We start from the raw sequence: 27,042 nt of genomic DNA, 5'->3' as shown, positions 1-27,042 counted from the left end.
GAAGGAAAGTTTCCACTATAACGTGGAAACTGCAACTCCCCAACTTTCTGTATAATTTTAAAATTTGTTATTTATTTATTTTTAAGAAATGAGGTCTCACCATGTTGTCCAGGCTGATCTTGAACTCCTGGGCTCAAGCAGTTCTCCTGCTTTAGCCTCTGGAGTAGCTGGGACTACAGGTGTATACTACCATGCCCAGTTTTATAATTCTTGACATATTCCCATATTGTATTATTTTTGAGGAAGGATAGGTGAACTATGGTCCAGGGCCAAATTCAGCCACCTCCTTTTGTGTTGGGGACCAGCCTCAACACCACCCATAGGGTACCTGAAGTCCGGTGGTGACAAAGAAATGAGAAGAGACAGGTTAAGAGTTCATAAAGGTGGGAGTCAGGGGGCCAGTTGCGTAATGGAGGCTGCAAAGGCAGTGAGCTCTGGTCTCCAGACTATTTATTTAGTCACTTAGATCTAAGAAGCAGATGTTCAGGGTGAAACAGTGAAAGGGAGGCAATACGTCATAAGTGTAATCTATAGCAATAGCAGTTTAAATGAATCTCCTTTGTGCTCAAACAGCGTATCTTTAACTTACTGGAGAGTAGCTAGTGGGGCTTAACTAGGAGCCTGCACGTCTGTCCACATTCCAGTGTTTCAAAGGAGTGTCTTTCTCCTTGAACACAGTGTTTACAGAGAAGAGAGCAGGTCTCACTCTGAGTATGGGAACATGATGGCAATTAGCAGGCTTTCCTCCTCAGAAGCCTATTGTGGCTTTCCACAACTTATTGTCCCATATTTTTATGGCACCCACAAGCCTTTTTCCCAACACTTTTGTAAATAAAGTTTTAGTGGAACATACCTGTGTCTACTCGTTTACATATATTCTCTGGCTGTTTTGAGGTTTCAAGGACAAACAGAATTGAGAAGCTGTGGCAGAGAGTATATGTTCTGCAGAGCCTAAAATATTTACTCTCTGGTCCTTTACAGAAAAATTTGCTAACTTCTGTTTTATAGGATCTCTGTGTACATGTTTAATTTGGCTTCGGGAAGAAGGATTTTCAGTTTTTGTGGGGGATGTTCAGCAGAGCTGTGTTATCCACATAACAACTTGATGACACATTGTATGACCTGCCTTTTATTAACCTCAACACAGTCATAAGTCAGGAAATATTCTGCCAGTTTTAGGCTTATAAGTTGAGATTTAACTTGATTTTTTCCTTTGCCTCTACTTTATTATTTTCTGTAAAACCTGCCTAGGATATTACTTGAACTTGATTTAGAATAATATTTGATTTATTTTATTTTTTTTTGAGACAGGGTCTTGCTCTGTCACCCAGGCTGGAATACAGTGGCGCAGTCGTGTCTCACTGCAGGCTTGATCTCCTGGTCTCAATCAATCCTCCCACTTGAGTCTCCTGAGTAGCTGGGGCTACAGGCATGAGCCACTATACTCGGCTAATTTTTATATCTTTTGTAGGAGTTTCACCATGTTGCCTAGGCTGGTCTTGAACTCCTGGGCTCAAGTGATCTTCTCTCCTCAGCCTCCCAAAGTGCCGGGATTACAGGCATGAATGACTGCACCTAGCCTATTTGAATCTTCGTAAAGGAAGTGTATTTCTTTTGAAATATAAATTGTGTTATATTTATCCAGTGAAATATTACTCAGCATTAGAAAAAAAATGGACTAATGATACATATACCAACATGGATGACTCTCAAAATAAATATGCTGGCCGGGTGCGGTGGCTCACGCTTGTAATCCCAGCACTTTGGGAGGCCGAGGAGGTCCGATTACCTGAGGTCAGGAGTTTGAGACCAGCGTGGCCAATGTGGTGAAACCCCGTCCCTACTAAAAGTACAAAAATGAACTGGGTGTGGTGGCACGCACCTGTAATCCCAGCTACTTGGGAGGCTGACACACGTGAATCATTTGAACTCGGGAGATGGAGGTTGCAGTGAGCCAAGATTGTGCCACTGCACTCTAGCCTGGGCAATAGAGTAAGATTCTGTCTCAAAAAAACAACAAAAAAGTGTGCTGAGTGAAAAAATTTGTGCAAAAAACCCGAATGGTACGATTTCATTTATTTAAAGTTCTAGGAAATGCGGACTAATCTGTAGTGACAGTAAGATCAATGGTTGCCTGTGGGTTGGGGTGGAGCTCTAGGGAGGACATACATACAGGTGCAAGGAAATTTTGGGGAGTGATAGATATGTTTATTATTTTGATTAAGGATATAAGAAGAGAAGTAGAATCATCAGATTTCATTCTAGAACAGGCTTTTCAGCTGCTTTGTGGAGAAAAGATTGAAGGTATACAAGATGTGAGCCTTTGAGACAAATTAAAAGCTTCTAGAGTAAACTGGATGAGAAGTGACAAAGCCCTGAACTGTAGACAGTTTCAGTGGAGGTGAACAGGAGGGACAGATTTTTAAAGTCTTGAGGGGTTAGTTGGTGATTAATTGAATATAAGAGGAAGAAATCTAGCATGACTGATGTTTCTAGCTTTGGAAATTACTGAGTGATGACAGATTCACCAAGATAGGAAATAGAAGAGCAGATTTGGTAGGGAAACTAATTCACCTGTTTACCTGTTGAGTTTGAGGTGACTGTTGTAAGTAGAGGCATCCAGTAGGCTGTTGACTCTATAGGTATGAGGTTCAGGAGAGACGGGGTGAAGTTAAAAAATGGGCAGTTGCTGTGTAAGTCCAGGAATCAGACGAGAGGTCTGGGTTGAATCTTGAGTTTTGAGAAGCATCAGCATAAAGAAAGAATGTATATAAGGTACAGAGAGGATGTCTGGAGGTGCGCCCTGTGGGTATCTTAAGCCTTTAAGGGTGAACAAAAAACAATAGGTTGACAAAGGAAAATGAGAATGGGCTATGAGAAAGGTAAGAGGAAAACCGAGGAAAGAGAACATTTTGAGAAAGTAGTAGTGGTCAGCAATGTCAAATTGCTGCAGAAATTTGTAGGAGTGAAATTGGATTTAGCAACTGCAAGAGCAGTTCATTTAATTGGTGTAGCAGAAGCCCATTCGATCACAGTGTGTTGAGAAATTGTTGGGAACAAGGAAGTAGAGAAAGCAGGTATAGACTTCTCTTTCCCAAGTTTGCCTATGGAACGTAGCTGGGAGGGAGGTATAGAGCAGTTTTGTTTAATTTTTTAAGATGGAGAAGCCTTGTTTATATGCTCCAGGGAAAGAACTGGTAGAGTGGAAGGGATTGTAATATTAGGAGAGAGATAATTCTTAGTGCGTTTCTCTGAGGATGAAGGATGAGATGAATCCATGGCACGAATGGAACAGCTGGGGAAAGCAGGTCAGAGTGGGTATGGATATAAACACTGTGAGTTCAGTGGAGTGGGGAAGGTGGGAAATTAGGGGCCATATATCTTTGAAGTAAGAAGTGAGGTCTTCTGTCCTCTGGCTCTTTGGATATAATACATTTTAAAAGGAGGATGGGAAAAAAGAGGAACCAACATGTATCAGGTATGGGATTTTAGGAAGGAGCCATCTTGGATCTAGGCAAGTGGATAGAGCCTTTCATGGGATGATAGACCTTCCAAGTGTTGTCCTCTAGGACTCAGCCTCAGCCTTTACATCCAGAGGGCTCCTTTTCTTTGGGTCATTCTTTTGTACTGGAAGTAAATGCAGAGCCCTTCTGTACTGGTTTTGAATAGTAGTAGCATTCTCTCTGCAACTGTAGCAAAGGCACACAATCTGAGGAGCCCCAGATCAGATAGTGGAAGAAAGGTTTTTTTTTGTCTTGAAATTTTGAGATCATGATTATAGATTCACAGGGAGTTGCAAAGACATATACAGGGAAGACCCATATACTCTTCACCCCACCTCCTCCAGTGTTGTCATCTTGCATAACTGTAGTACAATAAAACCGGGAAATTGGCATTGCTATAATACACTTCAGATTTCATCATATGTGTAGCTTCATGTCAGCTACCAACACAGTACAGAACTGTTCCATTGCAGGCTTCTTCCCCTTAACAGCCACACCCACCCTCTACCCTCTCCTTCAAGATTTCTGTAACTCTTAGCAACCGCTAATCAGTTCTCCATAGCTATAAAATCATTTTGAGAGTAATACATAAATCCATTCATGGAGTATGCAGCCTTTTGAGGTTGGCTTTTTGTTGCTTAGCATAATTCTCTTGAAGCTCATCCAAGATGTTGTATATATCAAGTTTGTTCCTTTTTATTGCTGAGTAATGTTCCATTTAGGAAGTTTTTTTGTTTTTGTTATTGTTTTGACACAAAGTCTCACTCTTACCCAGGTTGGAGTGCAGTGGTGTGATCTTGGCTCAATGCAACCTTCACCTCCTGGGTTCAAGTGATTCTTGTGCCTCCTAAGTAGCCAGTATTACAGTCACGCACGCAACAGTCACACATGCACCACCACGCCCAGCTAATTTTTGTGTTTTTAGTAAGAGACAGGGTTTTACATGTTGGCCAGGCTAGTGTTGAACTCCTGACCTCAAGTGATGCACCCGCCTCGACCTCCCAAAAGGAAGGCTTTTTAAAGCTGCTTAGACTTTGATGATTCATGGAAGGTGTGATTCTTTTGCAGCAGATAAGTGGGAATGGGATTGGAAATAGTAGGGATTGGCGTGAAATAATGATAATGGTTTCCTCCAACTCTCAGTACTCAGTGGATTCTGTCAGGAGGAGGGTAGTTGACCTTGTGGGGGATTCATGTGGATACTCCTAGTGGAGAAGATACAGTTAAGAATAAGTCCAGATGTACTTTCTTCCAACTTGGTGTGGTTTTATATGGCCCATGTAGTCCCTTGACTTCTGCTGGATGTGCCTCCTAAGCTAGTGGGTAAATTAGACAGATTAGGATCATCTTAGTGGAGCTCTAAAGAAAATGAGGTTGATGCACATCCTGATTCTTGTCTTTGGCAGTTCTGTTAGTTGAGAGCTCATTTTCTGCTTTCTCCTGGCTTGTCTCAAGCCTGATTCATGCGTCTCAGGACCCTCATTAGGAGATGGTACTGAAATGGTTCTCAGTTGCACTTATCCCTTCGCTTACTTGGGAGAAACCCAGTAGGCTAAACTAAGTTGTTTTTAATCAGGGTTGTTCTCTGGGTAGGTCGTAGGTGATAGAGATTAACCTTTACCCAGGAAGGTGAGGGCAGACCAGTCTAAACTGTAGGGCATTGGTTTCTGCGGAGGAATCCCTCTTGAGTGAGTAGGGGAGTTAGCGATAGACTGAGGCAGTGAATCTCCAAGGAAGGAGCTCATTTCAGGGCCTGTAGGTGTGTAAGGCCAGAGTACAACCCAGCTAAGGCGGCTCCTGTGTTTCTGGCCCCATGTCTCCTGAGGGAGGCTGGGACTGAGCCAGTGCCTCTACCTTGTCCCCAGAACAGCTCCTCTCATTTGTTGCTCTTAGGAAACCTGTGTGAGTACATTGGGAAAGTGTTTTCATAGTGGCCAGTAAGACATTTTCCCAGGCCCAGTAGATGTTTGTGAATCATTAAGAATCTGTCCAGATACCTCTATGAATCTTCACACTTTTTTTTTTTGAGATGGAGTCTTGCTCTGTACGGTGAGACGGAGTCTTGCTCTGTGCCCCAGGCTGGAGTGCAGTGGCGCGATCTCGGCTCACTGCAAGCTCTGCCCCCCCGGGTTCATGCCATTCTCCTGCCTCAGCCTCCCGAGTAGCTGGGACTACAGGCGCCCACCACCTCGCCCGGCTAATTTTCTTGTATTTTTAGTAGAGACGGGGTTTCACCGTGTTAGCCAGGATGGTCTCGATCTCCTGACCTTGTGATCCGCCCGTCTCGGCCTCCCAAAGTGCTGGGATTACAGGCTTGAGCCACCGCGCCCGGCCTTTTTTTTTTTTTTTTTGAGATGGAGTCTTGCCGTGCCATCCAGGCTGGAATGCAATGGCATGATCTCGGCTCACTGCAATCTCTGCCTCCCGGGTTCAAGCGATTGTCCTGCCTTAGCCTCCCAAGTAGCTGGGACTACAGGCGCACACCACCACACCTGGCTAATTTTTTCATTTTTAATAGAGATGGGGTTTCACTGTGTTGGCCAGGCTAGTCACGAACTACTGACCTCAGGTGATCCACCTGCCTTAGCCTCTCAAAAGTGTTGGGATTACAGGCATGAGCCACTGTGCCCTGCCCATCTTCACACTTGTAAATAACACTACAGGATAGTGTTATCAGTATAATATATAATATCAATATAATACCAGTATATCAATATCACATCAACTATGAGTTACCATATAATTGAAAATATTTAGCAATCCCTTCAAGCCACTGATGAATTTATAAAGGAGTAATTTAAAAGCTACCTAATTTCTCCCAAATCACATTTCAGTTTAGTGATCCAGATTTCCTGTTTATGTCCTTATACTGTACATTATTATATTTGTGTCTAAAATTTTGAAATTTTGACTTGCTGAGAAATTTTTTTTTGAGACAATCTTGGCCTTTTGCCCAGGCTGGAGGGTAGTGGCATGATCTTGGCTCACTGCAACCTCTCCCTCCTGGGCTCAAGTGATTCCTGTGCCTCAGGCTCCTGAGTAGCTGGGACTACAGTTGTGTGCAACCACGCCCAGCTAATTTTTGTATTTTTTAGTATTTTTGTATTTTTTGCCTTGTTGGCCAGGCTGGTCTTGAACTCCTGGCCTCAAGTGATCCGCCCGCCTTGGCCTCCCAAAGTGCTGGGATTACAGGCATGAACCAGCGTGCTGACCTTGCTGAGAAATATTTGAATGGACTGAGGAATTTGCCAAGAAGTTTCACAGATACTTTATTTGGAGTGTGGGGCAAACTGGTTAATACTTACGATTCAAACCTACTGATTTAATAGTCTACTTTTTAATTCATTCGAAGATCTCTTATTTTTTCTAGTTAAAGACCACTTTCCTAGGCACCCAGACTTTGTGGCTGTCAGTGGCAACTGACTTTCTCTTTATGACCATCTTGCTCATACACAGCACATAAAGCTGCAGTGAGTTGAGGATGTTGCACATTTGACTTTACCTAATTGACCCTTTTATGTTAGAGTTGTAGGATGTGTCATTTTGGGGCCTCAGGAAAGTAAATGACTAGCTTCTTCTTGCCTTCACCTTTTGGCTTCACTTTGGAATAGTTGAAATGAGGACTTAAATTTGTGAATGTCAACATCTCCAGCATATATTATTAAAAGGAACAATTTAGAGAATACGTGAACATGTTTTCTCTTGTGGAAACACTATGGTTGTGTAAAGGATTCTTGATTAAAGTATATGGTGCAGCCTGCTTAGTCAACAGGAGAGTGAGGAGGCCACCTCTCACTGCACAGCAAGTAAAGCTTGTGGACTATGATTCCTTACATAGTTGGAACTCTGTTCAGGAATTCTATCTTTAAAAGATCTTCAGCAGATAACCAAGTTGAGGATAATGATTCACTTTCTTCATTTCCTTCATTCTTTCTGATTTCTTCACTTCCTTAGATGAGTGATTCTCAAACTGTAGCATGCTTCAGTATCATCTACAGGGCTTGTTAAGGTACAGATTGCTGGGCCCCAGTCGTGTTCCTTTTTCAGTAGATCTGGGTTTGGGCCCCAAATTTTTCATTTCTAACAGGTTTCCAAAAAGTTTTGATGCTGCTGATTTGTGGACCACACTTTGAGAACCCTGTCCCGGATGTTGAATATCCCAGTCTCCCAGAACCACTTTCTTTGGTGCCGAATAAGGCGGATGACTCAGGACGTGTGAACAGAGAAACCAGGCAGAGTAGAATGAAAGGGAGGTTGTGGGGAAAGTGAGTCTAAAAGCTAAGGAAACATTGAGGCCGGGTGCCGTGGGTCACGCCTGTAATCCCAACACTTTGGGAGGCTGAGGCAGGTGGATCACTTGAGGTCAGGAGTTTGAGACCAGCCTGACTAACATGGTGAAACCCTATCTCTACTAAAATACAAAATTAGCCAGGTGTGGTGACATGCCTATAATCTCAGCTACTTGGGAGGCTGAGGCAGGAGAATCACTTGAACCCAGGAGGTGGAAGTTGCAGGGTTGCACTGAGCCAAAATCGTGCCATTGCATTCCAGCCTGGGCAACAAGAGTGAAACTCCGTCTCCAAAATAAAATAATAAAATAAAATAAAATAAATAAAACTAAGGAAAGATTGAAAGGACTTCCTGAATGTTAGACTTAGGCCAGTTAAGTCTGGCAGTCCTGCTCATGATGCTTCAGTATCTGTGTATTGATGAATGATCAACAGTCTGTCTGTTATGGATTAAGCATATCCAGTTCAAAGCATTACTGGTACACTACACAGAAAGTGTACTTTTTTCATTCTTTTCTTTGTTTGTTTTACATTAGTTGGCTTCCTGAGGCTCAGGTAGTCCAAAGAGCCCTGAATTCTGCGGCTAACAATGTGTATCAGTATGGACGAGAATGGATAACTCACAAGGTAAGGGAAGAACCTTTCTTTGTAGCTTTCTCTTTTCATGGTCTTTACTGGTGATAGCTTCTTGCTTTGATAAAACATAAATAGAAATGCTATTCGCAGCAGTAAATAGGCTTAAATAAACAGGTAAGCCACATACAATTAAATCTTTTGAAAGATCACATTAAATAGGGGTAGTGGCCTGAATAATCTGAGAGGTTGGTTGTGTACTTTTTCAAGATAGATCTGATTCATTACTTGTGAGTTAGGACAGAATGATCACTTGGTTTGGGTAGTCAAATAAGGCTTTGTAGAGAAAAAGGTATTCATGCATGTTAAATCTTATTATCTGCTGATAACTATCTTTGGCAGTTTCCAGTTATTTTCATTTAATTTTTTTTTTCTTTTACTGTTTCTTAGAAGTCTGCAATATAAATTATTTTGCCTACTTTGCAGATGAGGAAACAAGACTCAGCAAGGATGAGTCAGTTCCCAGGGGTCATGTAGTAGATTGCAGAGCTTAGTTTGAAACTGAAGCTTAACTTCAAATCCTTTGTGTCTACTGTAGCATGCTTGCAGTGTGTGCCCAGAACTGGATTAAGTGCTTTGATGTGGCACTTGAGATAAACCTTGAAGTAATGACAGATCAAGAAAGAGTGGCTTTTAAGAAGGGTATTTGTGTGAGCCAAGATGCAGAGACAGGAGTGTGCTTGAAGAGATGATTGAGATGCTGAGACAGGAGTGTGCTTGAGGAAATGATCTTGACTGAAGTGGAGGGAGCTTTGTGAAGGGGAAATGAATGATAGAGGAAAAGACAACACAGTTAAGGATTAGGTTCCGCAATATGGATTTGGAATATTCTTTCCCTCCCTAGTATTGCCTGTAGGAATAAAGGTAAGTTGCACTTTTAGTATACTGAAGTAATTAGGATTATGTAAGAATCGGCAAGATTTGTTCCCGGGCGAGTGCAGTGGCGCGATCTCAGCTCACTGCAACCCCCACCTCCTAGGCTCAAGTGGTCCTACCACTTTAGCCTCTTGAGTAGCTGGAACTACAGGCATGCACCACCATGCCCAGCCAATTTTTCTATTTTTTATAGAGACATGGTTTCACCATGTTGCCCAGGCTGGTCTCAAACTCCTGTGCTTACATAATCCTTCCACCATGGCCTCCCAAAGTGCTATGATTACAAGGCATGAGCCACGATGCCTGGCCAAATGGCTTTATTATATTGAGTATTTTGTTTTCAGTTTATGAATAAATCAAATATAAAGGAACAAATTGAACAGATATGTTTGCATTGAATATGTCTAGTAACTGGTTCACATATCTGTAAGGCCAGAATCAAACAGACAAAGAGTAAGGAAATAGATGTTGTAAACTACACGGGAAAATGGTCACTCCTTTCGTTACTAAATAAGAAAATAATAAATAATGGCTACATTTCATACCTGTTAAACTCCCTAAAAATTGTCCAGTTAGTTCATAAGGCTTTGAGGAAATTGGGTCATTTATGTAAATTTGAAAAGCATTAATTGGTATATTTCTTATTATAGAAGTCAGTTTACCAGTGCGTAGCAAGAGCCATTAAAATGCTCATTGTCGGCTGGGTGTGGTGACTTATGCCTGTAATCCCATCACTTTGGGAGGCCGAGGCAGGAGGATCACTTGATCCCAGACCAGCTTGAGCAACATAGTGAGACCTTGTCTCTACAAAAAAATAAGAAAATTAGCTGTGTGTGGTGTCATGCGCCTGTGATCCCAGCTACTCGGGTCTCTGAGGTGGCAGGATCGCTTGAGCCCAGGAGGTCCAGGCTTCAATGAACCGTGAACATGCCACTGTACTCCAGCCTGGATGACAGAGTAAAACCCTGTTTCAAAAAAAAAAAAAAAAACTCATTTTCTTTGGTTCCAGTACATTTATTTATGTCACAAGTAACCCTGCAATGAGCATCCATAGATATCCTTAAAAACTGTGTAAAAGGATGTTCATTGCAGTGTTACTCATGACATTAAAAATTAGGATTCATGGCTCGGCACAGTGGCTCACGCCTGTAATCCCAGCACTTGTGGAGGCTGAGGTGGGCAGATCACTTGAGGTCAGGAGTTCAAAACCAGCCTGGCCAACATGGTGAAACTCTGTCTCTACTAAAAATACAAAAATTAGCTGTGCGTAGTGGTACACGCCTGTAATCCCAGCTACTCAGGAGACTGAGACAGGAGAATTGCTTAAACCTGGGAGGCAGAGGTTGCAATGAGAGCCAAGATTGCACCACTGCACTTCAGCCTGGGTGACAGAGCAAGACTCCATCTCAAAAAAAAAAGAAAAGAAAAGAAAAAAAAGAAAAAAGATTTAATTATATATCCTTAGAGTGGGTAATGATTAGCTAATACCAGAACATAATGAACTAATAGAAAAGTATTAAAGATGAAAGTTAGTGGTGGCTGAAGATTAAATGTTTATAATGCAGTAGAAAATATAGAATTCTAAATTGTCGCTATGTAAACAGGCAGAAAGTTGCAGAGGAAATAGAAAAATGGAAACAATTGTATTAAGGAAGTGGGCCTACAAATTTCTTTTAGGAATTTTTTTTTTTTTTTTTTTTTCCCTGAGACCAGATCTTACTCTATTACTCAGGCTGGAGTGCATTGGCATGATCACAGGTCAGTGCAGCCTCAACCTCCTGGACTCAGGTGATCCTCTCACCTCAGTCTCCCAAGTAGCTGGGACTGCAGGCACACACCACCACACCTGGTAATCTTTTTGTATTTTTTGTAGAGATGGGATTTCACCATGTTACTCAGGCTGGTCTCAAACTCCTGGGTTCAAGTGATCTGCCCACCTCAGCCTCTGAAAGTGTAAAAATTGTTTTTTATATTATAATATGGTTTTAATAATAACTAAGTGGGATAACATCTTACAATGATAGCCTTCCTCTAAGTTACGTCGTCTCAGTGTACTTGATGTCCACAAACCCGAGGCCAGTCTGATCAATTGTAAATGAGACCGCACATCTCTCAGCATGCAAATGGAGGGAAGGATTTGTGCTTATAGCCAGTGTCCTAAAATTTTACTTAAAGTTCTGTGGTAATTCTTAATAATAGAGATAAATGTAACATGAGACGTATGTATAATGGAAGAGCACTGGGATTACAGGGGAAAGATTTTTCTCTAGACAGGTAAGATCAGATAAGTCAGCAATCATGGCTTCATTTGCATCATTCTCTGATAGCGTGAGGTAGCTCTCTTAGAGACCTGAGAATAGAGCAAACAAGATAGAAGCAAAAAGATGAGAAAGGAAATTTACTGGGAATAGTCAGGAGTAGAGTTTAAGGAAAGAACATAATGTGGCTAGAGATAAATAGTCTGGAACATTTTTGTTTGATTTGAAACAAATGTAAATACACAGCATATATTAAATTTACTCTATTGTTGCCTGAAATATTGTACCAGGTCGTATCTGTGTTTTTTTCTAGCTCCATAAAATTCTAGGGGATAAGGTGAACAATACTGCTGTAATTGAAAAGCAAGTACTAGAACTTTGGGACAGACTGTATCACTCTTGGTTTGTAAAGGTAAGTTATTTTAGCTAAGGTTTTATATTGTAAACTAATAAAGTCCTTTTATCGACTCATCAACTAGATAGGATTATATTCACAGCGGGATTTCATTCATGGAAATTTTAAAACAGCAAAACCCTTAAGCCTCAGGTCACTAAAGTCAGTGTGAGTTGATGGTTAGTCTCCATGGCAGAACCTGCCTACCTCTCTGGTGCATCAGTATTCCATCCTCAGTCTGTTGTCATGGACATCTCATCCTCTAGACCAGCTCTGTGCGGGAGAAGTGTAATGCAAGCCACATAAGGTAATGTTAGATTTTCTAGTACTTATACTCAAACAAATTTTACCTGTTTTAGTTTTTCAGTGATACTTTATTTAATCCAGTATACCCCAAATACTATTATTTTAATATATAATCATTAGAAAAAATTTAATAAGATATTTTGTATATTCTTTTTTTTCCATACTGTCTTTGAAATCTAGCATGCATTTTATACCAGCAGCACGTCTCAGTTTTTGAGCTAGACATATTTTAAGTGCTCAGTAGCCACATGTGGCTAGCTTCTACTGGCTACTGTTTTAGACAGTACAACTGTAGGCATTAAGAACTTTTCTTTGAGGAAGTGAAACTGGATCTAAAAGCTTAGAGATCTTTTACTTTTTATTTTTATTTATTATTATTATTTTTTGAGACAGGGTCTCACTCTTGTCACCCAGGCTGGAGTGCAGTGGTGTGATCTTGGCTTACTGTAACCTCCATCTCTTGGACTCGAGTGATCCTCCTGCCTCAGCCTTCTGGGTAGCTGGGATTACAGGTGCATGCCACCATGCCTGGTGAATTTTTTTGTATTTTTTGTAGAGATGGGGTTTTGCTATGTTGCCCAGGCCATCCTATACACTAGTTCTGGCAGGGCCTGTGGGCTAGCAGGAGCTGTGCTATGTATAGAGTGGGCAGAGTTGGTGGTGATGATTCTGAGTTGATGTAAGGAGAGCAAGTATATATGTAAGTCTCTTAATGTAGGGTAGAGGGGGAGGAGGGCTGATTTTAAATTTGAATTTGTTCCTTAGTGACTTGTTTGGGATTACATACTCTTGCTTTGGGATGAGTTGAGGGAAGATTGTTAGTTTTTATAGATTTCAAAGACTTGGGAAAAAATATCCAGGGAATATCTAGGTGAGTATCATAGATTTGATCTCATCTGCTGAAAAACCAGATAATTAGAAAGGTGTATCTATTTCTTTTGCTAACTCTGGGACTGCTTACAGACAAATAGCTTTTATTACCCCTCATACCGCGTGAGCTTTATTTTATAGTAGAGGAAGGTCAGTGTTTCATAAGCATGGGTTTGTTAAGCGGTTAAGTACAGTGTGTCCCCCAGTGTGCTGGATGATCGGTCCTAAGACACCCCACTGGTACCAAAATCCAGGGATGCTCAAGTTCTTTGTACAAACTAGCATATTTGTTGGCTGGGCATGGTGGCTCATGTCTGTAATCCTGGCTGTTTGGGAGGCTGAGGTGGGAAGATCACTTGAGGCTTGAAGCTTCAGACCAGCCTGGGCAACGTAGTGAGACCCCATCTCTACAAAAAATTAGCTGGGTGTGGTGGTGTGCGCCGATAGTCCCAGCTACTTGGGGAGACTGAAGTGGGAGGATCACTGAAGCTCAGGAGTTGGAGGCTGCAGTGAGCTATGACTGCACCATTGCACTCCAGTCCAACCTGGTGACAAGGCGAGCAAGACCTTGTCTCTAAAAAAAGAAGACGACATTCCTACCATCATGCGTGTCTAATTTTTAAATTTTTGTAAAGATAGGGTCTCACTGTGTTGCCCAGGTTGGTCTTGAACTCTTAGGCTTAAGTGATCCTCTTGCCTCAGCCTCCCAAAGTGGTAGGATTACAGGTGTGAGCCATTCTACCTGGCCCTTATCTCTTTCAAAGTTAGTTATTCTCGTATCTCTGCCAATGTCTTCTAGATAGACAAATTCTATTTACTGCCTTACATTTGCTTGTTATATTCTTCTCTCCTCGTTTTGCTTATCTTGTATGGTAAATTAAAAAGAAAAATGAGGAAAGGAGGAAAAAGCAAAGATGGGAGATCAAGAGAAAGGTAGAGGACCTAAAAACTAAAAAAAAAAAAAAAAAAAAAAAAGTAAATGCTATTTAGTGTGTTGTTTTAGATACTGAGGAGTAAGATGTGTTTGCAAATGTATTTAGGAGGGAAGCACTGGAGCAAGACTTAGCCAAGGTACCTAGAATATAAACAAAAGCATTTTATATTTCAGGTCTTTAAATGGAGTTCTTAGCTGATTTCTTAAATAGTGGAAAGTTCTCCTTGGAGTACTTACTGAAGTGATTAAGGGGACCTGAAGCAAAATGTGACTTTTATACTTTTTGATCTTTAGATTAAGATGGGAATTTCATGTCTGCACTGTTTTATTCCATAGAATGTAACACACTCTGGAAGGCACAAAGGACAGAAGTTGCATGTCAGTCGTCAGAATAGCTGGCTGGGAGACATTCTGGACTGGCAGGATATTGCTTCCTTTGTTCACGAGAACATTGAGACATTTCTTTCGGTAAGAAATAGTATTTATAGTTAAGCTGAAGTTCAAAATAAAAGACACTCTAATTCCAAGTTTTCCGTATGCATTTTGAGGCCTCATCTATCCTGTTTTTAACGTCATGACATTTACATGTTTGAGAACTCTGAATGCACTAGGATGATGTTCAAAAGCCACAGGCATCAGGTGTCACCACTCCCTTGGTATTTCCCCTGTGGTTGTAGAGTGAGAGATGCTGAGTCCTGAGTGATGCTGTGGGCTGCCAGATTCTCAGATAGGGATCCTCGTCCTCCCTCTAGGCTGATCAGGATGTCTCCAATTGGACTACTAGAGAGGGACCTGCCTTTGTGGTGTATGAAGACCCTTGACTAGATGGAAATATGGTTCCAATTACATTGGAGGGATGGGATGTGTTGAATGCTTAGCTTGTTACCTTCCCACCTAACCTCCCACCGTGCGCCATCACCTCTGCAGTCTTTGCAGCATTCCTAAGTGCTAACTACTGCTCCTCCTCATTCCATAGCATATTTTGTATGGTGTCTTGGACATAGAATTTCACAGAGAGTAATTTTCTTGTGCAAAAACTTGTGACTTTCATCAAGTGAACAAAAATTGAGGTTTGCTGTACTAAACTTTTTAAAATTAATTTTTTTTTGAGACGGAGTCTCATTCTGTTGCCTAGGCTGGAGTGCAGTAGTGTGATCTCAGCTTACTTCAACTTCCGCCTCCCAGGTTCAAGCGATTCTCCTACCTTAGCCTCCTGAGTAGCTGGGATTACAGGCGTGCACCACCACACCCAGCTAATTTTTTCTTTTTTTTTTTTTTTTTTTGCATTTTTGTAGATACAGGTTTCTCCGTGTTGACCCAAACTGGTCTTGAACTCCTGACCTCAAGTGATCTGCCTGCCTTGGCCTCCCAAAGTGCTGGGATTAGAGTCATGAGCCATCGCACCTGGCCTAAATTTAATTTTTATCAAAATAATACATGACCATCACTGAAAAGGCAATAACGCTGAAAGATTTGAATAAGCAGCAGTGCCCTGTTGTATGCCTCCCAATTTCCCATCTTTTTCTTTACAAACAACTGTCAATTCTTTTAGCTTTCCCTGGGTATTTACCTCTGAATTTCTAAAATAATGTTTATGCTACTCTTTTCTTTGTTTTGCAGTTTTAGATGTTATCTTTTGCCTTCTTAATGTGGAAGGTGAAGTGCTATTAATCAGATATTGGGCCTTTAACATGGATTCCTTAATTTTGAAAGCCTCTTTTCTGTTTTCTATCTCTTTGTTTTCTTTTTCCCCTGAGAAATAGCTTCAACTTGCCTTTGAAACAGTGATTGAGGGTGGGCGCGGTGGCTCATGCCTGTAATCCCAGCACTTTGGGAGGCCGAGGCTGGCAGATCACCTGAGGTTGGGAGTTCAAGATCAGCCTAACCAACATGGAGAAACCCCGTCTCTACTAAAAATACAAAATTAGTCTGGCGTGATGGCGCATGCCCGTAATCCCAGCTACTCAGGAGGCTGAGGCAGGAGAGTCACTTGAACCTGGGAGGCAGAGGGTGTGGTGAGCTGAGATTGTGTGTCATTGAACTCCATCCTGGGTAACAAGAGCGAAACTCCATCTCAAAACAAAACAAAAAAAGAAACTGTGATTGAAATTTTCATTTTTCCTGCTATCATACTTGTAATATCCAACAGCTCTTTCTTCTGAACCATCCTTTTTTACTTATTTGAGAATATTACTAATAAAATATTTAAAATGTCTTCTGCTCTCTCTTTGCTCTACGTTTCTTTAAAGTTTGTTTTGTTTTCTCTTTTGTTACCTGTCTGGGGATCCCTGGCAGTATGTTCCTTTTTAAGAGTGCAACACTAAAAGCAGCTGGAAGGTCCCTGCCAGATCAGCCTATAGAAAAGCCCATTAGTCAGTCAGCAGGTTCCATCCAGTATCCTGGACCTTCCAGTTGGCTCTTTAATGCCAGTGCATACACAAAATAGTGTATCATCTAATAATACCTTTGAATGTTTGCTTTCCCCCAAAATTCAGGTGTGTTAACTAAAAGTTACTGAATCCCTTTTTGTTTTGTTTTGTGACTGTAGTCATTGAATTTAAAAGCATCTGGTTTTTGTTTTGTTTGTTTTTTTGAGACAGGGTCTCGCTCCGTCACCGAGGCTGGAGTGCAGTAGCGCGATCTCGGCTCACTGCAAGCTCCGCCTCCCGGGTTCATGCCATTCTCCTGCCTCAGCCTCCTGAGTAGCTGGAACTACAGGCACCCGCCAGCATGCCCGGCTAATTTTTTGTATTTTTAGTAGGGACAGGGTTTCACCGTGTTATCCAGGATGATCTCAATCTCCTGACCTTGTGATCCACCCTCCTCGACCTCCCAAAGTGCTGGGATTACAGGCGTGAGTCACCGCGCCTGACCTAAGCATCTCTTACTGATGAATGAAGTGACAGTGTTAAATCATACTAAGATAGATGATAAAGAAAAATTAAATTTTATAAATTCTTATGGAAAGAGAAGAGGCAGTTTTTGACACTAAAATAACAGTTTTGCTGTGTAGTCCCTCAAAAAGAAAAGTACAATTTCTGTATCCCTAAACACATTTAAATATTGAGTAATGGACAGTTCAGGGAACAGATGATTATTTAGTAGTTTTTGTATGAAATATTTTGTGTCAAATATTGTGCTAGGTGCTTAATAGTTTCCAATTTAATTCTCCCAGTGATTCTGCAAAACTAGTATAATTGCCTTCATTTTAATAACCAAAAAAAGGCTCAGAGGTGTTAAATAGTTAGCATGGTAAATAGCAGTTGATATTCAAATTCAGTTCATCTTTCCTTGGCTCCAGAGGCCAGACTTTATATGTAATGTTGTGTTATCTTTCAAACTGTATTTCATCCTCTAGAGAACTCAACATTTCTTAGTCTCATACCTTTATATTTTTATTTGCTTTGTTTTGTCAGTTTTTTTTTTTTGGATATTGTTGTAAATAGTTGGCTTAGGCCAGTCTTGTTCATGAAATCTTCGCAGTGTATTTCAGAACACATTGAGGTTTCTCTACATTCAGATTCCTTTTGCATTTATTGTTTTCACTCTTTTGATACCTAAACATATTTTTGACACTTTAGTGTTTATACCCAATCTTCTGGACTAGATTATAAGTTTTTGGAGGTAGAAGGAATCTCATATATCCCTACCTTAGAATTTAGTACAGTGTTAGGTCCTCAATTAAACTAAGAGAAGCACATTAGACTGTAGTGCAGTGATTTGACTGTGGCTTACTGCATCCTCGACCTCCTGGGCTCAAGCCATCCTCCTGCTTCATCCTCCTCCTCCTTCTCCCTGAGTAGGTGAGACTACAGGCATACACCACCACACCCAGCTGATTTTTAAATTTTAAGTTTTTTGCAGAGATGGGGTCATGCTATGTTGCACAGGCTGGTCTTGAACTCGTGAGCTCAAGCTATTCTTTCACCTCGGCCTCCCAAAGTGCTGGGATTACAGACATGAGCCGCTCAGCCAGTAATTATTTTTGTATTTAGAAATACAGTGGCTGAGTTGAAATGGTGTTTTGAGGTCACCTGACTCATCTCCCTTCCTTTATAGATAGATAAAAAAGATTGGAACTAGAGAAAGATAGCAGAGCTCACGTGGTCCATCGTCTCCAGGCTCCCTCCCAACTCTCTGAGGCAGACAGAGGTGGCTCAGTTCTGCCAGGGGAGACATTTTCCCTTATTTAGACCTCTGCATCTCTGCAATGTCCTGTTCCTCCTCTGTTTTTCTAAACTGTTGCCTTTGAATCTCCTTCACTGGCTCCATAAGAAGATGGGCTGATGGCTCTTAATAAGTACTGGGAAATCAAATTAATAATCAAACGGTTGTTTGGTGAGTGGTGGACTCATAGTAAAGGACTGCAGAGCCACTGGAGATGGTGAGGCCTTGTTGGTCAGTTCTTATCCACAGTAGAGACCACCTTTCATGACCACATTGCTTAGTTGGTTCAGTAAGTCTCTTGAGCTTTTTATGTGTTTCATAATGAACTCTTTGTGACGTTCTTCCAGTACTTACATTGCTATTGTTGATTAAACTGATATCAAACGTGGCTCATGTTTTCTACTTATGAGTTAGGATCCTTTTTTTTTTTTTTTTTTCTTTTTCCAGAGACAGACTCGCTTTGTCATCCAGTCTGGAGCGCAGTGGCATGATCTCAGCTCACTGCAACCTCCACCTCCTGGGTTCAAGAAATTTTTGTGCCTTAGCCTCCTGAGTAGTTGGTATTACAGACCACCACATTCACCTAATTTTTTTGTATTGTTAGTAGGGATGGGATTTCACTATATTAGCCAGGCTGGTCTCAAACTCCTGGCTTCAAGTGATCCGCTCACCTTGGCCTCCCAAAGTGCTGGGATTACAGGTGTGAGCCACGGCACCCAACCTGAGTTGCAATACATTTTGTCTCCATAAATCTGTTTTGTTTTCAGAGTTTCATGGGCCTTGGTATTGTGCCTGCCTTTACCCATTTTCTCCTCCCTAAGCCTGCCATATAAATTAAAACCACTTTACTTTAAGGGTTTAGTTAATATTCTAGAAATGTTTTTTCCGCTGTTTTCTCCAGTTGATTCCCTTTCTTTCTTTCAAATAGGAAAGGTTACTTTTTTGTTGTTGGAGACTGTCTAAAATTAATGTATTTAGTTAATTTCTTAAGAATTACCACAAGGTATTTTCTCTTAATGCAACCCAGAAACTTTTTTTTTTTTTAAATAAAAATTCCAAAATGACTGAAGCTGCAAAAAGAATGCTTGTCAAATCACAAGTAAAGGCATTGTTGGCTTGTTTCTTGGAACTGATGGCATTGTTCATTCATTCTTTATCCCACGAGGTCAACTAGTCAATCTTGCATATTTTTGTGGGCATTGTGAAGCATTTTCAAGGTTTTATGTAAGGAGTTTTTGTAAATGAAACCAGCCTGCCAGAGTTCTCTTAGGAAACTGAGCTGAGGTTTGCAAGAAATGCCAAGGGCAACAAAGTATGCCTTTATAAATGGTACATCTGAAGTAGGAAAGGAATGGAGAGGACTTTTCATAGAACAGATGGACATATGACAAAAACCAGAACTGCTGTTTTGGGAAGGGCACCAAAACAAAAATCAGATGTTGTGAGTTCTGCCCCACAGCATATAAGCTCTAAGCTCTAGTTCTACTTACTAGCTTTGTGCCCTTAGGCAAGTTTTTAAAAAAATTTGGGAACTTCAAATTATGTATCTATAAAATAGAGATAATATCATCCACATTTCTTCACTCATGGCATTGTTGGGAGGTCTGTGGAAGCATTTTAGAAATGGTAATGGGGGGTGTTTTTCTGGTCATTTTGCTTTTGTATTTTTCATTAAGAGGAAGGATAGTCCACTTGGGAAGAATGGAACAGATATTATAATAAGGGGATTTGAGATCGTAAATGAAACATGCAGGTATACTATAAATATTGTACCTCTCCTTTATTAATATTTAACATCTATGAGAAACCTTCCTCATGATATCTGGTTCTAGTGAATGTGTAGGTGACAAATCAGCTGAATTCAGTAGACCTCAATATACTGGTCATTGCCTGTCTCAGGAAAGATTTTTGGCCTCAGAGCACTGCTCTTGTCCCTGTCTGTTGATTGCTTTTCTTGTGATTTAATGAAGTCATTGAGGTGATGCTTTTTATATTTGTAGATAGCTCTAAGTTGGAAATGGCAAGGGTGGGCGCCAGGCAGCCAGTAAAGCAAATACTGGAATTTCATGGCCTGCACTTAGGATCCTACAAGATAAATATCACCACAGGTTGTACTCTAGCATATTCCCCTGGAGGTAAAGTCATGACATGTGTCACATAATAATGTCTCTGTTAATGATGGGTCACATAATGCAATCATGGTCCCATAAGATTTATAGTACTGTATTTTTACTGTACCTTTTACATGTTTAGATATACAAATACCTGTATTGTGGTCGCATGTGGTATTCAGTACAGTAACATGCTACAAAGGTTTATAGTTTAGGAGTAGTAGGTTGTATCTCATAGCCTATATGTGTGCCAGGCTTTACCATTTAGGTTTGTATCAGTACACTTTATGACGTTTGCAGGGTGAAATCGCCTAATGACACATTTCTCAGAATGTATCTCCATCATTAAGTGATGCATGACTATATTTTTTCTCTGCTTGCCATTTTTACATAGCTACAATGATATATAGATATATATATATATATATATATATATATTTTTTTTTTGAGATGGAGTCTCGCTCTGTCACCCAGGCTGGAGTGCAGTGGCCGGATCTCAGCTCACTGCAAGCTCCGCCTCCCAGGTTCACGCCATTCTCCTGCCTCAGCCTCCAGAGTAGCTGGGACTACAGGCGTCCGCCACCACGCCCGGCTAGTTTTTTTTTTTTTTTTTTACTGGAGACGGGGTTTCACCGTGTTAGCTAGGATAGTCTCGATCCCCTGACCTCGTGATCCGCCCGTCTCGGCCTCCCAAAGTGCTGGGATTACAGGCTTGAGCCACCGCGCCCGGCCTACAATGATATATATATGTATGTATGTATATGTGTGTGTGTTTTATTTATTTATTTATTTATTTATTTATTTATTTATTTATTTATTTTGAGACAGTGTTTTGTTCTTGCTGCCCAGGCTAGAGTGCAATGGCAGGATGTCGGCTCACTGCAACCACTGCCATCTGGGTTTAAGCGATTATCCTGCCTCAGCCTCCCAAGTAGCTGAGATTACAAGCATGCGCCACACCACACTTGGCTAATTTTGTATTTTTAGTAGAGACAGGGTTTTACCATGTTGGTCAGACTGGTCTGGAACTCCTGACCTAAGGTGATCACCTGCCTCAGCCTCCCAAATTGCTGGGATTACAGGTATGAGCCACCATGCCCCACCAATTATATATAAAAATTTTTAATCCAGTTTTTTAAATTTAGCATTTTATTGTAAAATATTTTACCATGTTATAACAGTGATGTTTTTAATGGCTGTCTATATTATTTGGTGTAGATTCACCATTTTCTTTACTATTGATTATACAACTGTTTTTGGTTTATTTTTTAATTTTTCATTTGAAGTAATCCTCAGTTCTTAGCTTTTCAGTTCATTTTACTAAAACACTGTATTAAAAGCACACTAGATGGCTGTAGAAACTTTTTTCATGAGGATTGGTTCTGATATCCAGCTTTTCCTCCTCGCCAGATCTTGGAGTCTCTGTGGATCGTTATGAGCCGGAATGTGAGCCTGCTCTTCACCACTGTCACTACACTCTTGACCATCCTCTTCTACAGCGGGACAGCCCTTCTCAATTTTGTACTTTCTCTGGTATGTCCACATAGATAAGTACACCTCACATTTCCTTCCTTGTTAAAGCATATTTCTGATTTCATTTGCAATTACAGATGTCTGTCTTCCTATAGTTTCCAAATACGATTTTTTTTAGGAGATATTGTCCTTTGTTTTGCAGATAATTTTCCTGACCACACTATTTTATCTATTAAGTTCCAGTGATGAGTACTACAAGCCAGTGAAGTGGGTGATAAGCCTGACTCCACTATCTCAGCCAGGTCCTTCTTCTAATATTATTGGCCAGTCTGTGGAAGAAGCTATCAGGTAGGGATAAGGTTTATGCTATTCTTATTTCTCCCAGAATTTTTTTTCCATGATAAGCCTGTTTTTTGTCGTGAGCATCCTGATAACATTCAGTGCTAAACTCTGGACTCTGGTATTTTCAAGGTTTTCATCTCATTTTGAGAGGATAAATATGCACAGTGCAGTTGTTAATAAGAAAAAGATTCAGGCCGGGTACAGTGGCTTATGCCACTCAGATTGCTTGAGGCAGGAGGATTGCTTGAGGCGAGGAGTCTGAGATCAGTCTGGACAACATAGTGAGACCCTGTCTCTATAAAAAAAATTTTAAAAATTGTCTGGGCTTGGTGGCATGCAGCTGTAACCCCAGCTACTTGGGAGGCTGAGGCTGGAGGCTTGCTTGAGGAACTTGAGGTTACAGTGAGTTGTAATCACGCCACTGCGCTCCAGCCTTGGTGACAGAGCTAGATCCTGTTTTCTTTGTTTTTTGGAGATAGATTGCAGTGGTGTGATCTTGGCTCAGTGCAGTCTCTGCCTCCAGAGTTCAAGTGATTCTCCTGCCTCAGCCTCCCAAGTAGCTGGGACTACAGGTGTGCACCACCACACCCGGTTAATTTTTGTATTTTTAGTAGAGACTCGGTTTCACCATGTTGGCCAGGCTGGTCTCAAACTCCTAACCTTAAGTGATCTGCCCACCTCGGCCTCCCAAAATTCTGGGATTACAGGCATGAGCCACCATGCCCGGCCAAGACCCTGTTTCTTAAAAAACAAAAAAACAGACCAGGTGTGGTGGCTCACACCTGTAATTCCAGCACTTTGGGAGGCCAAGGCAGGAGGATTGCTGGAGCTCAGGAATTTGAGACAACCTGGGCAGCATAGTGAGACCTTGTCTCTACTAAAAATAAAAAAGATTAGCCAGGCATAGTGGTGTGCATCTGTAGTCCCAGCTACTTAAGAGGCTGAGGTGGTAGGATTGCTTGAGCTTGGAAGATGGAGACTGCAGTGAACTTGGTCACACCACTGCACTGCAGCCTAGGCAACAGAGTAAGACTCTGTCTCAAAAACAAAACAAAATTTAACAATTCAAAGCAGTTTTGATAACCTTCTCTCAAACCTGTGATTTACAAAGATGTAATGGTCTATCTCCATCAGCTTTCCATCAGCAGGATCTTAGACTAGCTCTTAGCATCATGTCACTTGCTTAAGAGAACCCCCGCTTCCACCACCCCCATCTCCAACTTCTTTCAGAACCCTCTGCTGTCAGGATTTCTAGCTTTGCTCCAGAAGGAGAGTAGGTGGCGTTCCTGTTTCTCCTCTGTCCTAAAGCCAAGCTGTGCCCTCCGCGAGGGGTAGGTTGGATACTGGAAATGCAGAATCGTTGTTTATCTCTTAAGTTATAGGCTCTGTATGCACTGGAGGTTCTGGCCAGAAACTTTCATTATGACTTCTGGCATCCATGTATTTACAGGCTTGGTTTCTGAATGAACTTCAACTTTTCAACTCCCTATAAGCTCTTTCCAGGTCATTGGCTCTTGACTTCCTTTATCTTTTCCTCTTCATCATTTCTGGTAGGGAGGGCCCTTTTGCAGAGCAGGCCTCTCTCAGCCCCTCTTCCAACCCCTGTTCTCATTGCTCATTAACAAGACTCAACTACATTTTTACTTCTTATGCATACATCTCAAATTAAACCCTCCTATTGTCCATTAGAGCTCCTTTTTCTAATATGTTGTTAACCAGGTAGTCTTAAGTGTCTCTTGAATAGTGAATCTTTGGCTGGCATTTCTGTCTCCACATACTTTTAATAAATACCATTGTCTGGAACTAGTCTTCCACAGAAATCTTGATTTCTTTTTTTTCTCTGATAATTGTATCTTATTGATCTTGGTTTATTTTTTCACTGTGTTCATGTAATAGCTAGTGAGAATCCCACTTTGATTGTTAGAAAACCTTCAGTTAACATTCAAACAGGATGCATGCTCCTAAAATATGATTTCTGTATAACTTTTGCTAAGTTCTCTCCCCTTTTCCTACTAGCAAGGCCTGGATAAGGTCTTCACCAATACCTTGTTTGTGCGATTGGCTATCAAGTGGGATTAAAAAAAAATGCTCTTAACACCTATATAGTGCCCTCAGGTATCCACATGGGGGCCATCTGTAAAGATTCCAGATTTCGGAGTATATTATCCAGTGTAACAGCATTTGGGGTGAAGCTGTTTTGAAGGAAGTACCGGCTATAGCTTCCCTCCTAAGTCCTATATGACCATTGACTATCATCTTTACTGAATAAATGAAATGATGAAAATTCTAGCAATAGATTATCTTTGTTTATCTAGGATCTTTCTGACTCAAAAAAGCTTTTGCAAATGCTCTACCAAAAAGGAAAGCTAATCTTTTATCTTCCCAATAGGATAAAGCTGTTGGAGCAGCCATATCAAAGGCTGGTAGGAATTCTCCAGTCAGTGTGGCTTAAGCCAAGCTTTGCAGAAAAATATCTACCTTGTTCATAAAGAACTTCAGGAAAGATGATGCTTCCATTTTCCTCAAGTAACCTTCATTGTTACTGACTCTTATTCTTAGAAAAATATTTCTATTTTCACATCACAGTTTTGAATTTTCTGTTGTTCTGCTTTCTTAGAGCAGACCATCCTCTAAATGTCTGTCACTTTTTTTCTTACCAAATATGCCACCTTTTTTGTTTTAAACTTAATTCCTAGATGTTGTGTTTGCCAGTCAGTGGTAAGTAAAGCTGTTAGTCACACCTAGGTTCAGCTGATTGAAAGCACATATTCTGTTACACCATGATGCCTTCTTTCAAGAGGAGCTGGTTAGGGAAGATCATGACTTATATTTGTGGATATAAGAGGGTGGCACTTAGAAATTCAGGTCTTTGGCTCAGGAGAGAATTTGAGATTAGAAAGAGTGCTGTCATCTACAGGGATATGAGGAAATCGGTCTTTTACAAATTAGATTTGACTTACCTTCTTGGGAGTGCACATACTAATTATGTATTATAACAGTAGCTCATGTCTTGGTTCCATAGTATACTGGAATTTAAAAACCATTTGTTTTATTATCACCTTATTTTAAATACAGAAAAAATTTTAACAACCTTTGGTACCAGAACTATAGTCGAGTGGTTCTCAGAATTGATAGATTTTTATGAATCTGATAAATATGGTACAGACTAAATGGGTTATGGCCTGAGCCATTTTTCTAACCAAAGCTATATCAAGTTATATAATTTTAAGACTGTAATTCAAGGTGATTTTTTTTTGTAATTTAAGTTCCTAGGGCTGTTTCTTTACTGGCGCAAATTCAAGACTTGAAAGGTACAGGTTTTATAGAGATTCCTCTGAAGAGCTTTCTCCTGTGGAGAAGATGGTAGTGAGTTCTCTAAGAGCTCCTGTTGGATTTTTCATCCTGAAGGTTTGTTTTCAAGAGGCAATATGTTTCTTCATGGAAAAAGATTTTGAGGGAAAAATAAGTGGTTATGATTTATAATTTATAAATGACTCTGAAAATACTGTAATGTCCTCAAAGTGCAGTTTAGCCTACAAATATCAGTGATACCAACTTTTATAAGCATCAGTCATTAATCATCATCTATGTTGCAGCTAAGTGGAAATCATTACATTCATTTTTATGATCTGTGAATAAGTCAAAAGTGGAATTGAAATTGGGTGTTAATTGCATGACCAGACAGTGAAAGTGTCTGCTCGTGAAGCTTTGCCTTCTGAAGTATGTGGCTTCTTTATGATCACTATCTCATTGAAGTTTTGAACATTACTCATTATTTTGATTCTGAATAAGTATTCTTCTCAGTTGAATACATTTGCAGTTGGGTTTTCATTTCATGAAGTTTTGAGTCAGTGGCATGCATCCTTTATCCCCAGACCATTTTCCTCTCTTTAGCAGCATGTTGTCTCCTGAATGTATACATCACACCCTTCTTCCCTGATGCTCCCATTCTGCTTGCTCTGGTGGAGATATTGCACATTACTAAGTTGCATGTTGTCACGGCCTCAATGCAATTTAGTGTGTGTGATATTTTCACATGAGTGCATGCACACGGGTATGGCTCTTGCTTGCTGGGATTACAGCTTTTCAGTGCCAGTGGGTGGGCGTCCTGATGAATTAGATAAGAGAATGTGTATGCCATGCAATTCTCATTTGGAAAGTGAACATGCTTCCCACTGGTACCTCCCAATTTTGGAGAAATAAAAGTGTTTGGATTAAAAAAAGTGAGCGTTGATCATTTGGTGAATCAGTGTTTCCATTTTTTGCTTTGAGCAAATGAAATATTTATTACAAATTCTCATTGATTTTAGAGTATAAACAATATTTAAATGTGTAAGGAAGAATGTAAAGCTGTAAGAAAATGTATTTTCATTTATTTGAAGAAATCTTTCCCAACACTGGAATAGAGAAACAGAAATCTCTTACGCCTATTTGGGGAAGTTAAATTAGCTGGAGTTCTTAAATAATAATCAAGACAGTAAAGGTATGCTTAACCTACTTGATGAAAGAATCTCATAAACTTAAGTTTCCAAGGTAAATTACCTTAAAAATGTTTCTTTTAGTTTCTCATTGTGATGCTTTGAAAACTACTAAATTCATTTTAATGGGCTTATAATGGAACTAGTTTTGAGTTACATGTTTACTATTTGCCTATGTAATTGAAACAACCCCTTGTTATTTTTTTAGTTAGCATTAGAGTAAGTGTGCACAATCACTAGGCATTGTCAAGGACACAAAACCATGTATTACTGTATAAAAATATTGAATTAATATTTACTACTGCCATAGCCTCCAGATGATCTAGTGTGATGCTGTCATTCTATGTTTCTCTGTTTCACCACTATTTTGGAGGGTGAGAATGGAAGAATTCCACATAAGCAGCTCAT

General features: G+C 40.5%; 1 protein-coding gene across 4 annotated transcripts in view; it reads left to right on the top strand.

Moving 5' to 3' along the window:
• TMEM245 (transmembrane protein 245) overlaps positions 1-27,042 on the top strand; it is a 101,787-nt gene that overhangs the window by 47,571 nt on the left and 27,174 nt on the right. For all 4 annotated transcript variants that reach the window (XM_017949661.1, XM_017949660.1, XM_021927290.1 and 1 more), the window contains 5 exons: positions 8,329-8,419; positions 11,873-11,971; positions 14,400-14,531; positions 21,752-21,874; positions 22,017-22,162. In XM_017949661.1, the coding sequence (XP_017805150.1) occupies positions 8,329-8,419; positions 11,873-11,971; positions 14,400-14,531; positions 21,752-21,874; positions 22,017-22,162 (591 nt within the window). The remainder of the gene's footprint in view (positions 1-8,328; positions 8,420-11,872; positions 11,972-14,399; positions 14,532-21,751; positions 21,875-22,016; positions 22,163-27,042) is intronic.

The sequence above is a fragment of the Papio anubis genome, chromosome 13, assembly GCF_008728515.1.
Source record: "Papio anubis isolate 15944 chromosome 13, Panubis1.0, whole genome shotgun sequence".
Taxonomy (NCBI): Eukaryota; Metazoa; Chordata; class Mammalia; order Primates; family Cercopithecidae; genus Papio; species Papio anubis.
Note: the sequence above shows the minus strand (reverse complement) of the source record. Positions and strands in the feature narration are given on the sequence as shown.